The sequence below is a fragment of the Lethenteron reissneri genome, chromosome 4, assembly GCF_015708825.2.
Source record: "Lethenteron reissneri isolate LAM-NWPU_2019-01 chromosome 4, ASM1570882v1, whole genome shotgun sequence".
In the NCBI taxonomy this organism is placed as follows: Eukaryota; Metazoa; Chordata; class Hyperoartia; order Petromyzontiformes; family Petromyzontidae; genus Lethenteron; species Lethenteron reissneri.
This window is the reverse complement of record NC_083782.1, coordinates 10,223,161-10,238,485: the sequence shown is the minus strand read 5'-3', so window position 1 is coordinate 10,238,485 and position 15,325 is coordinate 10,223,161. Positions and strand designations below refer to the sequence as shown.

Below are 15,325 nucleotides of genomic sequence, written 5' to 3'. Positions count from 1 at the left end.
CTTGCATTTAGAGCATTTTGGCTGCGATAAATGTCCAGGTGATATGCTGCTTCGTCGAGCTATTATTTGCGATAGCCAGGTCGCTCTGAAAAAGAGCTTTCTAGCAGCTCAGTGGACTTTACCTGGTAAAATAAAAAATTATAGTTGAGTGTTGAAGTTTGGGGGCAAACAACACCCATGACACCGACATTGATTAGGGCGACATTAAATCCAGCAGTGGATTAACAAAGCGCTGCGCATTCAACAATTGCTACCAATTGAGCACGGAGCATTGCCAATCTCTATTCGCAGCATTAGTCCAGTGTTGACAATCCACGTTCGTATGACAAGGGGCGGGATAACCACCATCTTCACACAGTGGTACCTATTTTATAGGAAAATATTTATGATAGACCGAGCTGACCCCTGAATGGGATCTGAACTTGCAACCTTCCGATTGCACGATTGTAAACTCATTCTGGGTTTAGGATCGTAAGTATTTCTTAAATTAAATGTTTACGGTTGCTTCACGCATAAACAGAATGTGCTTCATACGTTTCTCGGCTCTTCTGCCTTTCCCTTGCATCAGCTTCCGCGACGATGGGGCCGCATGAAGGCCCCCCACCGCTGTCCGTTCCGCACTAATTCTCTCGCGCTGTTCACGCTTAACCCTTTCTGCTCCATATCCACGTCTTCAGTGTGTCTCCCTACCCAGCTCACTGGTGCCCCAACCTCTACCCCTCGTCCTTGCTAATCTGGAATGCATTCTCAAACCGATTTCCTCAATTTTCTCCGGCGTTATTTTTTTGCACCAGTATCTTTCAAAGCGCCCACCCCCCCCTCCGCTTTAGTGTTCTCTTGCCAGCAGTAGTTCTCTCCCAGGCTCTGAAAGTTACTAAAGTACCCAGTGCGACAGACACGCAGACCTTCACCTCCGATTAGCACGGTTGGCTACGGACGTCGCGAACGAAACACATTCACACGTGGACACAAACGAAACGACCTCATACAATGGTCCCTCGGGTAACAATATTAATTGGTTCCACGAAAACCATCGTTAAATTAAGTTATCGTTAATTGAATACGGGAAATGCATTTTACACGCTAAATTAGCTCCAAGATGATTGTAAGTTGACCTTTTTCACTCTAAAAACTTAGTTTATAACATTTAAACACGCAATTTTAATAAATAAACTTATACGAACATATTAAAGCGTTCATATAAACGTGGATAGATAGATAATGAAAGAATAGAAAATATAATACAGATTCTTACCTTAGGCTAAGAAGATGGTTGGCTTAAAGGCCGTCGCTGATTGACCGAGGTCTGCTGAGTCCCCTTGGGAGCGCTTCGATTGACCGAAATTGGCGGCCGCGTGACATCGTAACGATATCGTTAATCGAAAATGCATCGTTAAGAGAAACAATAGGGGGGCCCCTATGGGAGGCGGGTCATTAATCGAAATATCGTTAATCGAGGGACCACCGCAATGTGGATGCGTGCACGTGCGTGCGGGTGAAACTAAAAAGCGACACTTACTGACGCACGCCGGTTGAGCGACGCTCCATTCACCGGTCCCGGTGCAAGAGCTCCGCTTGGACCCCTCCAGCCGATATCCCTCGTCGCACACAAACTCAACCGCGCTGCCGGCCACGAAGCTGGATCGAGCATTTGCCGCGTGCGCGCCAGCATCGCCGCGCCCGACCCGGACCGATCTGCCGTTGGTGATCGGCCGAGGGGGTTCACAGGACTGTTCTGCACAACGCAACGGCACGAAAGAGAAACAAAAATGTTCACCGTGATAACTACGCTGCCTTTTAAATTACACCTGCTGCACTAGACCGTGTACATATGTTGAACTTCTTTCGCGACGTACGTATTCAACCGTTGATCATCCGGAGTCGGAGGTGCAGGGGAAGGACAACAAACTGAACACAAAAGCAGTTATTAAAAATTTGTTTCCAATTAAGACTTAACTGTGCGTAGCTCCAGTGGCTTCCTAATATCGGAAGGAAGAGCGTTCCTGACGGCCACAGAAGCGCATCAGATGGGAGCATGTTTTTCAGACCATCTGAGATACATGCACGCTTACAGGATAGGAGTCAGGCTTGTAAAGAGGATGGGACCCATTCCTGAATGACCCATTTAAACCACCCTCAACATCTGAATTCCTCGGGCCCAGTGTCACCAGGACGCAGGCCTTGTTGACTGTGTGACATCGGCCCCCCAGTTCAACACGTGGCATGGCGTGGCTCCTATCCCTACCACATGTCCACCACTCCTCCTGCCCCCCTCCACCGATGTGTTTATTTTAGGAAAATATCAACGAACCCAGTAAAGTCACAACAATGAGCTCTGTAAATAAGGAGGCGTTATGACCCGTGTCACTGGACTGTATGTTTATAATTGGAATGTAATTTAAGAAAATATAAAAATATGTATAAATACAATTGCTAGTTTAGTTTATACATGTTCATCATAATCTGTCCCTTCCGTTCAGCGATGATGGGGCTGAATTAAATTCCATCACGGTTTTTTTTCTTTCACCAGCATCACTGCTACCCTCAGTCTCAATCATTGATCTTCAAGATCTTCAAGATCTTCCACCCCTGAGCCTATACCCCCCCCCCCCACCCCGTTCTCTGTCTTCCCTTGCTTAGGCGCAGCACCGCCAAATCCGGCCTCATTCTCATAACGTGTCCACGCCACTTGCAGTCTTTACAACCTGACTCAGATTTTCTTTCTGCTGGCAATGCTCATTGAGCCAAATAGTTCTTATACAAGAATGACCCCCACGTGGCCTTAACAGAATGTTGGGGCAAGTGCTGTTAGCGAGCACCTATGAAGGCCGGTACGGCACACTATGCGGTGGGTGGCCAGCACCACACCCAGTGATGATGTTTACACACTGCACCAGGTACTCATTTGAGACTGAGTCGACCTAGGGGAGGCCCAAGACTGGTTCAGATTTTGGTCACCGGTGTTGGTGGCCGTGAGCGAGAATCCAACTCGGGTCGCCGGCTCCATAGCGCAGTGCTCACGGCCGCACGACCGCTCGCCACGACCAATGAACGCGGTCCGACGCGCCTACTCACAACACAACCCGCCTCGAAGATGAACGTGAAAACAACATCTTCGAGAAATAGACAACGCGCGCCAACGACGGCGGACGTCGCGGTCGCGCATGCCACAGCGACTGACCAACGCAGGCGGGCGGTGTGCCACTCCACTCCTGGCTGGGCAAGCAACTTCGATTGCGGGCGCCATGCAGGACGTAGCCGGCGTCGCACTCGTAGCGGACGACGCCTCCCAGGGAGTAGGAGGCTGCCACGATGAAGCCGTGGGGAGGCGCGGAGGGCGGTGGGCAGGACGCGGCCACGCACGCGGGGCTGCCTGCGCTCCAGGAGCCGTTGCTCAGGCAGGAGAGCTGAGCTGGGCCCTGCGAGACGAACGCCGCAAGTCGGATTCGTATAAGAATGGATGTCTCACCCTTTCTGGCAATAAAACAGGAGGTGTTGAGATGTTGAAGCACCAAACAGAAACCTTTTACAAGGAATTATGGACTGCATTAACCACACGTACTTGTGGTGAACATGCAAACAAAAACATGCTCCGGTAATGTGATGCATTTTCTTTGAAACTTTATTGGTCCACAGAGACCCAGCAACTTATGTAGAGACAGGTTCAGACAGAGACCCAGAGGCTTCGTCTTCCTGCTTGTTTGGGCAATGGGGTGACATCTCCAACGGAGGCCCTGATCCGGTGATGGAAATTCCACATTCCTATGCCAGGGATCAGTCTTCCCATCCTTACTACAGTGGACTTCCCACACAGTGCTACTCATCGTCAAAAGCTGAAGTCGGCCCCAGACTGGGTGTGAACCCACGTGTTCCTGAATTTTGATCAATCTCCTGATCCAAAGCGCCAACTCCCGCTAAATCAATGCAGCGTAACGGTAGAGGCACAGCCCTGCAATAGCTTGCTGACGCCTCTGCTGGCGGAAGCGTCTCCACTAGGGGCAGCTCGAGAGAGCCTCCCCACAGCGCACTTTGACCAACTCCTTCCACGCTGGGCAGCTACCTTGGAAGAGGTGGGGGTACCCACACTTGACCCCACTGCACGCAATTCACCTATCAACTGTGCAGCACCCGTGGCATACTGCCGGCTGAAAGGAGGTTGAGAGAGGGGCTTAAGACACATGCACCATCGCTTCAACTGCTGCAACTGCAACTCAAACGCCAAAATGGCGTGTTAATATGCAAAGGCAAATTAAAAACTGTTGATCGGGTGACATTTTTTTAATGTAAATCTCATCAGCCCCCGTGGTGTAAAGTGGAGTCTCAAGCCTGGCTATCCACTCCACCTCTCTGCCATCTCTTTCTGTGTGCTGTGAAGAACGGACATTGCCCTGAAATGTCACATATTTTAGATTGTTTTTCTTATTGACAAATGCGTGGAGTTTTTTGTTGTTGTTGATTGTGTTTGCGCTTAGCGGTGCAGTAGCATCGTAGCATAATTTCTCCTGTTGTGTTGATCATTTTTTTAAAAATCTATTTTTATTTTACCAAGTAAGGCAGCTGTTTCTGAACATGCGTCGCAACACTGCGACAGCGGTTTTGTTGAATTGAACGACGAGTTTCGTGAGAATGAAGGAGAGTCACACGGTGACGGCTGCTGCTGATTATCACAATTCTCATTTTCCTTTCACCTCCAACGCGTATCCTTGGCGGCACGAGAAGGTGACCACACTGCCAAACGTAAGCCCGGGCCCGTCCGCCGAGCCGTGAGCGGGGACATTTGGTCTCCCGCAGCTCACAGGTTCGCAGGAAATTCCTGACAGAGGCGGAGACCAAACTCCATCATCCTGCGACAAAAGCACAAACGTCAAGAAATTAAACGCTCGTGCGCACACGCGCCCTAGGGGGGTGTTGTTTTGCCCAGCGGTGCGTAATGGTTAGCACGTGGCACTCGCGATCGGCAAGCCGCCGGTTTGATTCCGTCTCCAGGTGCGGGAGTTGAAACAATCGTGTAAGTTGTACGTGTGTACGTTGAACTTCTTTCGCACCGTACGTAGCCCACCGTGATAATCGGAGGTGCGGGGAAAGGACAATAAAGTAAACACAAAAATCCGTTCTGAAAAAAAGAGTTTTCAATCCAGATTTAAAAGTGCGTAGCTCCTGTGGCTTCCGAATATGGGAAGGAAGAGCGTTCCAGACGGCTGCAGATAAGCGCATCTGAAAGCGCGCGATTAGAAGTGACATAACCCCCCGCCCTCCACAATACCTCTGCCCAGCCAGCAGTACAAATGGGGAAGCACAGCAGTCAGCCAATCGGCAAATCATCGTGTGGTGGGGTAAAGTGTGGGTACCCCCACCTCTTCCAAGACGTCTGGCCGGCGTGGAAGGGTAGGCCAAGTACGACTCCAAATGGGCTCTCTGGAGCTGCCTCTCAGGAGAGCCTCTTCTGCGAGCAGTGGCGTGAGAAAGCAATTGCAGGGCTGCGCCTTGACCTTCACGAATGCACTACCATACAGTACTTCAAATGGATACACTACACAGCAAACTAGAACACGAGGGGTTAGGTTGAAGTGTGTTCCATTTGCGTGTGCTTTTTGCGTGATAAACTCTCAATCGCCAACAGTGTTGTAAATTACCAAGGGTGTATATTTTGGCTGGGGATATAAATACTTTGAAGTAACAGCATTGAGTTTCAAGCAGTGCACAGTAGGGCACTATTCTGAAGTCGCAAACTGTTATTAAATCGTCATGTCAGAGTTTTTGCACATCCAACGCCACACAGACAAAGCATTGAAACATTATAATCACCACGCCATGAGTCCAATGTGCCAATGTGTTGACACTCGATATTTACTCATTACATTTTGAAGGCCAATTACAGAGGACAATCTTGGCTGGCTCTAGAAGGCACTCCGATATGACCGTATCGACGATGGGCGGTGCTGGGGCACGCCTGTAACCCAGCACTGATTATTGCGATTAGCTACGTACTGTGCAGAAGAAGATCAACATTGGTACATACACTGTGGAGGCAGCACGAATGTTACTCTGGCACGCCAGCAGAAGGCAGTACAGAAAGCGTGGACTAATCACCATCCGTCTCTTCTGTATCCGTGTATGTTGAACTTCTTTCGCACCGTACATCGCCGACCGTGCTACTCGAAGGTGTGTGGGATAGAGTGTTGCTTCCTCGCACGCGTTGATTTTCTCCGGGCGCTTTGGTTTCCTCCCGCATGTAAACACTCATCGATCGGTTGATAACACCTTGGCGTATAGAGAACCGCAGAGCTTAGGGGGAGATTTGTCGCCGGCTCACCGCCTGGCTACTGCTGCCTGTGGTTCCTCCTCGTGCCTCCGGTCTCTCTCTGTCTTCGCGAGCGAGGAGCGAATGTGGTGGTGCGGCGCTTTACAGATTTAAATTGCCGCTATTAATATTATCATGGATTTTTGGGTTCTGTTTGGTTACATTATTTTCCCCTTTCTGCCATCTTCTTCCCCCCCCCGCCCTCTTATATTCACTGCTCCCAATCGTTACCCCCCCCTCTCCGATCGTTACCCCACCAATCGTTACCCCCCCCCCCCCACCAATTCTTACCCCCACCGTGGTAACGCAGCGAGCCTTCGTTCGTGCCCTCATTGTCTGAGGCTGCATTACGCCCGCCCGGCTTTCTTATCAACGTTATCGGTTGTCTTTTTTATGACGGTAAAAAAAAATACTTTAAAAAAATTATTATCACGTGAAATAAGTGACAGGGGGATAATGGTTGAAGTGATGGCAATGGAGGTGATGGCATCCTCTGTTGTTCTGTAATTACTCACTCATCACTCAAACCAATGCACCCCGAAGGCTTCTCTTATTCTCAGAAGCATCAACATTTTACCCAAGTACATCTTCTTCTTTTATCAAAAATCAGCTCAGTATTTATAATGAAGATTCCATCACCCGTGACAGATTTTTCAAGAAAGCTTAGACGGACCCCCGAGTGCCTGGTGACCGTTCCTGCATCGAGAACTCGGGCCCGGTTTCACGGCCTGCTCGTGCGTGGCAGACTCAGAATGTCATCGAGTGTAACAAATGAACTAAAATAAAACTCTTAATATTCCACTATTATCCATAAGAGAGGTTTTGTTGTTGTTGTGAGATCACGTAAATATAAATGTGTCGTTAAACCCGCCACCACCCGACACACGCCAATCAGTAGGGTTTGTCACGTATAAAAAACATGCCAATTCGTTACTAGTTCAGCACTACACCGCATGTGTGTTGGAGAGTAAACCCACTACAACATTAACAATTCGAGTACCGTGCATGACCTTTTGTCGGTAATTACAACAACAACAACAACCAGTCTCATCAGGCGACAGCCACAGTTGTGTAGAAATTCTCCCGTTTCGGTCTTGAACTTCACTAAGGCTGTGTCGGGTGGTGGCGGGTTTCACCACACATTTATATTTAAGCGATTTAACCCGCAAAAAAAAACTCTGTATGGATAATATTGGTCGTGAAAGTCTGCCACGTGTTACACATTCCACATTTACGTCTCTAGCCGTGCGTGTGTGTTATCCCCTCTTGCCACGATGGTGAACGCTCCAACGAATCTCCGTTATGTCGCTCAAACTAATCTCCCGTGATGTCGCTCCAACGAATCTCCGTTATGTCTGAGGATGTACCGACGGTTTATTTACACGAACGCCTGTGACAGGATTTTTGATGGCCGTTTTATTTGTCGCTGAACACTACTTTATTTTATTATTGTATTATTATATTACTTTATTATGTTTTATTTTTATTATTTTATTATTTCCCTTCTACGTGACTTTACCGAAAGAACCAAGAAGATGAATCCCTGCAGTCACGAAAGCTTTAAATCGAAACGAAACTACTTTATTTATTTATTGTCTGTCCTGTTTGCTTGGAAGTTCTGGCGTGGGTTTCGCGTGAAAGTTTGTTGTTACTTTTGCCCTGGTTAATTTGCACATTGCGCTACCCTGCGATGCCCGGGTAGGATGGGGATGGTTTCGTGTTGTATCTGTTTGTGTTTGGGGGATTTGTTTATGCTTTTGTACTTTGCACTGCTATCGTGTGTTTGTATTGGTTGTTTTTGTAACGTTCTTACCCACATCTACTCTGAAAAATAAATATTCTTATTCTGAACTGTTGACACTGCCAATGGCCTTGGGCTATGGTCTGAGTCTCTATGTAACTCTAAGGCTCTCTATTTAACTCTGTGCGTTTCTGTGTAACTCTATGGCTCTCTATTTAACTCTGTGCGTTTCTGTGTAACTCTATGGCTCTCAATGTAACTCTGTGCGTTTCTGTGTAACTCTATGGCTCTCTATTTAACTCTGTGCGTTTCTATGTAACTCTATGGCTCTCTATTTAACTCTGTGCGTTTCTGTGTAACTCTATGGCTCTCTATGTAACTCTGTGCGTTTCTGTGTGACTCTATGGCTCTTTAATTAACTCTGTGCGTTTCTGTGTAACTCTATGGCTCTCTATTTAACTCTGTGCGTGTCTGTGTAACTCTATGGCTCTCTATGTAACTCTGTGCGTTTCTGTGTAACTCTATGGCTCTCTATTTAACTCTGTGCGTTTCTGTGTAACTCTATGGCTCTCTATGTAACTCTGTGCGTTTCTGTGTAACTCTATGGCTCTCTATTTAACTCTGTGCGATTCTGTGTAACTCTATGGCTCTCTATTTAACTCTGTGCGTTTCTGTGTAACTCTATGGCTCTCTATTTAACTCTGTGCGTGTCTGTGTAACTCTATGGCTCTCTATGTAACTCTGTGCGTTTCTGTGTAACTCTATGGCTCTCTATTTAACTCTGTGCGTTTCTATGTAACTCTATGGCTCTCTATTTGACTATGTGCGTTTCTGTGTAACTCTATGGCTCTCTATTTAACTCTGTGCGTTTCTGTGTAACTCTATGGCTCTCTATTTAACTCTGAGCGTTTCTGTGTAACTCTATGGCTCTCTATTTAACTCTGTGCGTTTCTGTGTAACTCTATGGCTCTCTATTTAACTCTGAGCGTTTCTGTGTAACTCTATGTAACTCTATGTGACTGCAATGTCATGTAGCTGCCGTCCCTGCCGATGATATTGGGCTGTGGTCGACCGTGTAACAAAGCCGCTTCGCTCAGTAGGGCCTCCCCAGCTGAAATAATAAAGCCCGAGTCTGAATGAGGAATTTGTACCACTTGGTCGAGGGTTCGTCAAATTTAAATCAGCACTGCCCTACATTATTTTGAGTTGGGATACTGCATTCGAGCGTTTGCGTATGAACTTTGTACGGCCTTCCGCCCTGCAAGATGATCATGTACGAAATAAACTGAAACATCTGATTCTGTTGCTATTGGGGGACTTACTCTATTGAAAAAATGTGAAATTGATCAAATAATATTTCCCTAAACTTGGTGACAGAATCCAGACGAACAGAGACAACGTTCACATCTGCCAACTCACTAAATGCGCAGGCCTGCAGTTGCTCGCTCTCGCCCCTGCTGGCGGAAGGGTCTCCGTTAGAGGGAGCTCGAGAGAGAGAGAGACCCGTGATGGAAGGTGTTTTGGCCTACTCTTAACACGCTGGCCAGACATCCTGGAAGAGGTGAGTGTAGCCACACATTACCGCACCACACGTTACCCCACGACATGTTACCCCACCACGTGTTACCCCACCACGCGTTACCCCACCACACGTTACCCCACCACACGTGACCTGCTGACCGACTAACTGTGGTGCAGCTCTTTCTACTGCTGAGCACACAAAAGCGGGCAGCTTGCACAGTTTTCTCTGCATCCGGTTTTTCCCTCCACATTTTGAATCAACACGCGAATAGAGTATTTGGCTGCTATACATTTCCATGTGATAAGCCACTTCGTTGATCTATCATTTAGGGCCAAGTTGCTTCTGAAAAAAAGGAGCTATACAGCTCAGTGAGCCATACCTGGTAAAATAAAAATTGATCAAATGAAATAAAATGGTTTCTGTACTGAATATTCAATGCGTCCCAAGACAAACGCACGTTGGAACGCTTCTGAAAAAGAGCTATGTAGCTCAGTGGGCTCTACCCTTTTAAAATAATAGTTAAAATACAAATTCTCTGCCGTACTGCCCATGAAATGCGTGCGAAGACAAGTGCGCGCGTTGGAGCGCAATCCCGTGGCGGCACGACTTGCGAACCCGGCCTTGCGACGTCTCACCCGGCACGTGGAGACCCCTTCTCCGGCGGCGAGGCGGTAGCCCTCGCGGCAGCCGATGCGCACCGAGCTGTTGACGGTGAACGCGTCGCCCCGGACGAGCGCGTGGGGGGGTCGGGGGGGCGGTCCGCACGAGCGCAGGGCGCAGGTGATGGGGTTGGCACTCCACGAGCCGTTGCTCAGGCACGTGCGCCAGTCCACGTCCTCCGCCAGACGAAAGCCTTTGGCGCATCTGACACGGCGTTCGTCACCAAGTTGCGGGCGTGCGTACGCTACGTGCGGTGCGTTCTCCCGTACCGCGGCGGTAGTTACGTTGCCGAAGAGCGCCGCGTTATCAAAGCAATATAGGGTACGGCACGGTCTGTGATAACGCGTGAGACGCGTACGTCCCGTGCGACCATGTTACGCCGAGGCAGTCATACAACCGCTTATTCCTACTCGCGCGACGTAGTTCCGGTCACTCGATCTTGTTGTATCCAATTTGCATCCGCGTTATAAATAATGCGTTCCCTAATACATTCATCGCGTTATAGCCAATTCGCGTTCCAAAAAACACACGACGTTCTCGGAGAACAGACTGCATGTTGAACTTCTTTCGCGCCATACTTAGCCAATTGTGGTAATCGGAGGTGGCCGCCACGTTTTATGGCAAATGCAATCCGTAACTCGATGTCTAAGAGCGCGTCGTGGTCCAGCGTCGCTGATCCGACTCGCTGGGGTATTGAGGGGGTAGGCGGACGAGTGAAAATGTCGGATGTGTGAACGTCTTCAGACAATGTGCAGCTACGCCGAGCACAAACATGTTACTGGACAAAAATAAAGCGCAAACCGTTTCTCCCTCCACATTAAGGAAAACACGCGTTTAGAGTATTTGGCTGCTGTAAATTTCCACACGATCAGCCACTTCGTTGAGCTGTCGTTTGTGATAGCCAGGTCACTTCTGACCGAGAGCTGTACAGCACAGCGGGCTTACCTGGTAACCGCGGAGTCGTTCCCGTAAAGCGGCCTAGGGCTGAATGATTCTTTTGCCGGCGTCAACAAATTAAATCAATCAATCAATGAGATTGTGAACACATGACTGCGCGTGAGAAGATTGGAGACGTGAACGTCCACTGAGAGCGAATGTAGCTGGGACGGGGCGGGTAATTGGTCGAGGATATCTGACGGTCGGCTATGCGACGATGTTCCATGTAACAAAGCAAGTGATGCTAGTTGTAATTACTGGCGAAACGTTGTACTCAGATTGTAAATGTTGTGGATTCGCTCTCCAACACACCGGTGTGCTGTACTAGTAACGAATTGGCCACGTTTTGTTTACGTGACAAACCTTACTTATTTGCTGTGTCGGGTGGTGGCGGGTTTAACGACACATATTTACGCGATCTAAAAAAACCCTGTATTATGGATGATATTGTTCGCGAACGCCTGCTACGCGTTAAACCCAAGTGACACAATTAGAGAACACAATTATGCAACAAAAAAGAAAATGCGTTTATGAATTGAAATTACGACTTACATTTCGGGGATACTGGATAATATGAATTAATTGACCACCTACATTATTAACACTGCCTTATAATAGTAAACATATACTGTATAACAAGCTAGAATCTTGAGCAATGGCCCTCCTTAAGACGAGGACCATCGCCCAAACCATGGGACTACTGGTTGGTGGTTGAGAAAGGCCTTGGTTTAGATGTCACTCGCCACTGAGGTTAGCCATGGCCGGGAATTGAACTCAGGACACGGGGTTTACAACGCAGCGCAAGAATTACTGCACCACTGTTTTATCTATTTTTAATAATAACTTACAATGCTTTATCAATCCACTGCCGGATTAAGGATACCCCATGCCACGATATCTCTGGCATTTATTTATTTGACCACACTTCACCGTGCCGGTCAGCGCAGGCTGATGCAGCGGGGGGCCTGGGACCGAGGTACCGGAGGCACGCGAGTGCGCCCTCACCTGTAGTACGCCTTCCCGTCGTACTCGTTGGAGGCCGCGACGATCTCAGCTCTGGGCGACGGGGGCGGCGGGCCGCAGGTCAGGGGGACGCAGCGAGCGCGCAACTCGCCCCAGCGGCCCGCGTCGTCGCACGCCAGCGTCGCGTCTCCGACGAGCGCAAAGCCCGGCCGGCACTCGTACGCGACGCTCTCCCCGGTGCGGCGCTGCCCGCCACCGCCGCCGCCTCCTCGGAGCGCGGCTCGTGCGAGCTCCGGCGGGCTCCCGCAGGACCTCCGGCGGCACGTCGTGGGCGCCTCGGAACTCCAGCTGCCGTCCGCCTCGCACACGGCGCGCCCCGGGCCCGTCATCTCGAAGCCGCCGCGGCAGCGGAACGCGACGACGCTGCCGTACGTGCGCTCGGAGGCCTCCGCCTCGCCGTTCTCCGGCTCGGGTGGCGCGCCGCAGAGGAGGGGCTCGCACCGCGGGCTGTCGGCGCTCCACGAGCCGTTGGAGAGGCACCGCCGGTGTCGGTCGCCCCGCAGCTCGTAGCCCGAGAAGCAGACGTACTCGATGGCGTCACCGTAGTCGAAGCTGGAGTCGATGAGGTAGCCCTGGGCGACGTCCGGCGGCGGCCCGCACGTCACCCGCTCGCACGACGGGCTGCCATTGCTCCATGAGCCGCTCGACTCGCACAGCCTGCTCGAGACGCCTCGCAGGGAAAACCCGACCAGGCAGCGGTAGTGCACGACTTTCCCGAACGTATATTCGGAGCCTTCGATTGTCCCATTTGCGATCGGTCGGGGCGCTTGGCAGGACACCGGCTTGCACACGGGAGGTTTGTTGCTCCACCTGCCGTCGAACAGACACGTGCGCACGGGCTTCCCAATCAACGTGTACCCCGCGTTGCATGCGTACCGGACCTCGCTCTGGAACGTGTGATCCCTGCCGACGATCCGGCCGTTCGACGGCGCCGCGGGAGGCCTGCATTCCTGCGGCAAACACTTGGGCTTCTCGGCCGACCACGTCCCGTTGGCTTGGCAGACGAGCTCCCGTCGGCCGACGAGCGAGTAGCCGGGCGCGCACGCGTACCGGACCGTGCCGCCGTACCGGACCGTGCCGCCGTGCGTGGCGTCATCGCCGGGCACGGCGCCGCCGTGAGCGATGACTTCCGGGGCCCCGCAGGCGACGGGCACGCAGACGGGCGGCGCGGCGTCCCACGTGCGGCTCGTGGTGCACGACCTGGAGGGCCGCCCCACCATCGTGTACCCCACGTCGCAGCGGTAGCTCGCCACGCTCTCGAACCCGCGGCTGTGGAAATCCACGACGCCGTTTTCCGGCGGCCGCGGCTCCTCGCATTGGATCGCGTGGCACTTGGGAGCGGTGCCATTCCACGTGCCGTCTTCTTGGCATATCAACACGGACGGCCCCTCCATATCGAACCCGGTCAAACAGTGATACCGAATAAGCGTTCCGTACAGATATTCAGACATCGGGCCGAGGTGGGAATCGCCGTTGTCTTTTTTTCGGCGCGATCGACTTCAGGAAATCCAAAAGCATCCGTATTTCCCTTTTGTCTCCGCGGTTTAAGGGTGACCGTGGATCGCGGCGTTCAAACGAGGCCATGCCATCGCTTTGGTAGCCGTGGTTCTTGCCGGTCTTGTGCTCCGCAGGGGGTGCGGTCGGCGTCAGCTTTCCCCCCTTCTCGTTTGCCGGGGGCAAATCGAAATAAAGGGAAATCAGCGCCCCTGCGTGTTCCTCGTCTCTGGGGGCCACCGCGTCCCCCACCTCTTCGCCGTGGTTCTGTTTCTCATCCGCGTGGATCTTCGCGTATTCCCCGAAGTCGATGTGCGGCGGCGGGCCGCAGTCCATCTGGACGCACGCGGGGGCCCTGTCGCCCCAGCCGCCCTCCTCGCACGTTTGGAGCCCGTTGCCCAGCAGCTGGAAGCCGGGAAAGCAGCTGTAGATGATGAGGCTACCGAACGTGTAATCGTTCCCTTCCACGAATCCGTTCTCCAGGGGCTGCGGGGGGCCGCACGTGATGTGGACGCAGGAGGGAAACGGCGCGCTCCACCGGCCCGTGTGGACGCAGCCGACGCTGCTCTCCCCCTCCAGCCTGTAGCCGCGTTCGCAGCCGAACGTCACCCTGTCGCCCACGCTCGTGCCTGTCGCGGTCAGTCTGCCGTTGGGGATGGCCTTCGGAGGGAGGCACGTGACCGGTTCGCACGTCGGCACCGCGCCTATCCACCGGCCCTCTTCCCCGCACTGCATGGTGGGCGTGCCGGACAACCTGTAGCCCGGCTTGCACGTGTAGAAGGCTCGGCTGAGGTACGTCAGCCCCTGGTTGTCCACGATTCCGTTGGCGATCGTCTCCGGGTGGGGGCACTCCACCGACACGCACTCGGGAACGTCGGAGCTCCACCGTCCGCTCGGGAGGCAAGCGAGCGAGGATTTCCCTCTCAAGTGAAATCCCTGCAAGCAGGAAAAGTTGATGCTCTTCCCCAGCGAGTAGTCGAGGCCGGACACCGACCCGAACGGGAGCTCCGGCGGGGCGGTGCAGTTGATGGGAATGCATTTGGGGAAAGCGTTGCTCCACGTTCTCGAGGCGGTGCACTGCAGGATTGCGGACCCGACCAGCTTGTAGCCTTCGACGCAGCTCATGAACAGGAGGCTGTTGAAGCTGTACGAGTTGCCGGATGAAAGCAAGATTCCCTGCGGAGGAGGCGTCGGGCAGCGCACCGGGCTGCACGTGGGCACCACGCCGGTGTTCCACAGTCCGTCGGCGCTGCAGGTCCACACGGAGTCCCCAGAGAGCTGGAAGCCCTCCTTGCACTTGAATTCCAACTGGAAACCCGGACTCATCACGTGACCCTTGGCCGCAGCGGCGGCGGCGGCGTCGTCCTTGGCGGCGCGACCCCTGTGGGTGGCGTGCCGCTTGACCTTGCCGGCGGCGACGATCGAGCTGACGACGCCGTTCTCCAGCACGGGCGGCGACTTGCACTGCATTTCGACGCACGAAGCGGGCGACTCGGCGGACCACTGGCGGTTGGCCTGGCAGCTCCGCGTGCTGCTGCCATGCAGGCGGTAGCCCTTGTCGCAGAGGTAGCGCACCACGCTCTCGAACACCGTCCCGTTGGGGGCCTGGGGGGACGAGGGGGGAAAGTTAACAAGCGAAAGGGGTTGA

The 15,325-nt window shown here is 52.2% G+C and overlaps 1 protein-coding gene across 1 annotated transcript in view; it reads right to left on the bottom strand.

The window, feature by feature from the left end:
- The window catches only part of LOC133350502 (sushi, von Willebrand factor type A, EGF and pentraxin domain-containing protein 1-like), a 44,152-nt gene that overhangs the window by 10,260 nt on the left and 18,567 nt on the right, over positions 1-15,325 (bottom strand). The window contains 6 exon segments of the mRNA XM_061564846.1: positions 1,520-1,735; positions 3,182-3,419; positions 4,689-4,844; positions 10,200-10,428; positions 12,166-13,636; positions 13,638-15,282. Coding sequence (XP_061420830.1) covers positions 1,520-1,735; positions 3,182-3,419; positions 4,689-4,844; positions 10,200-10,428; positions 12,166-13,636; positions 13,638-15,282 — 3,955 coding nt within the window.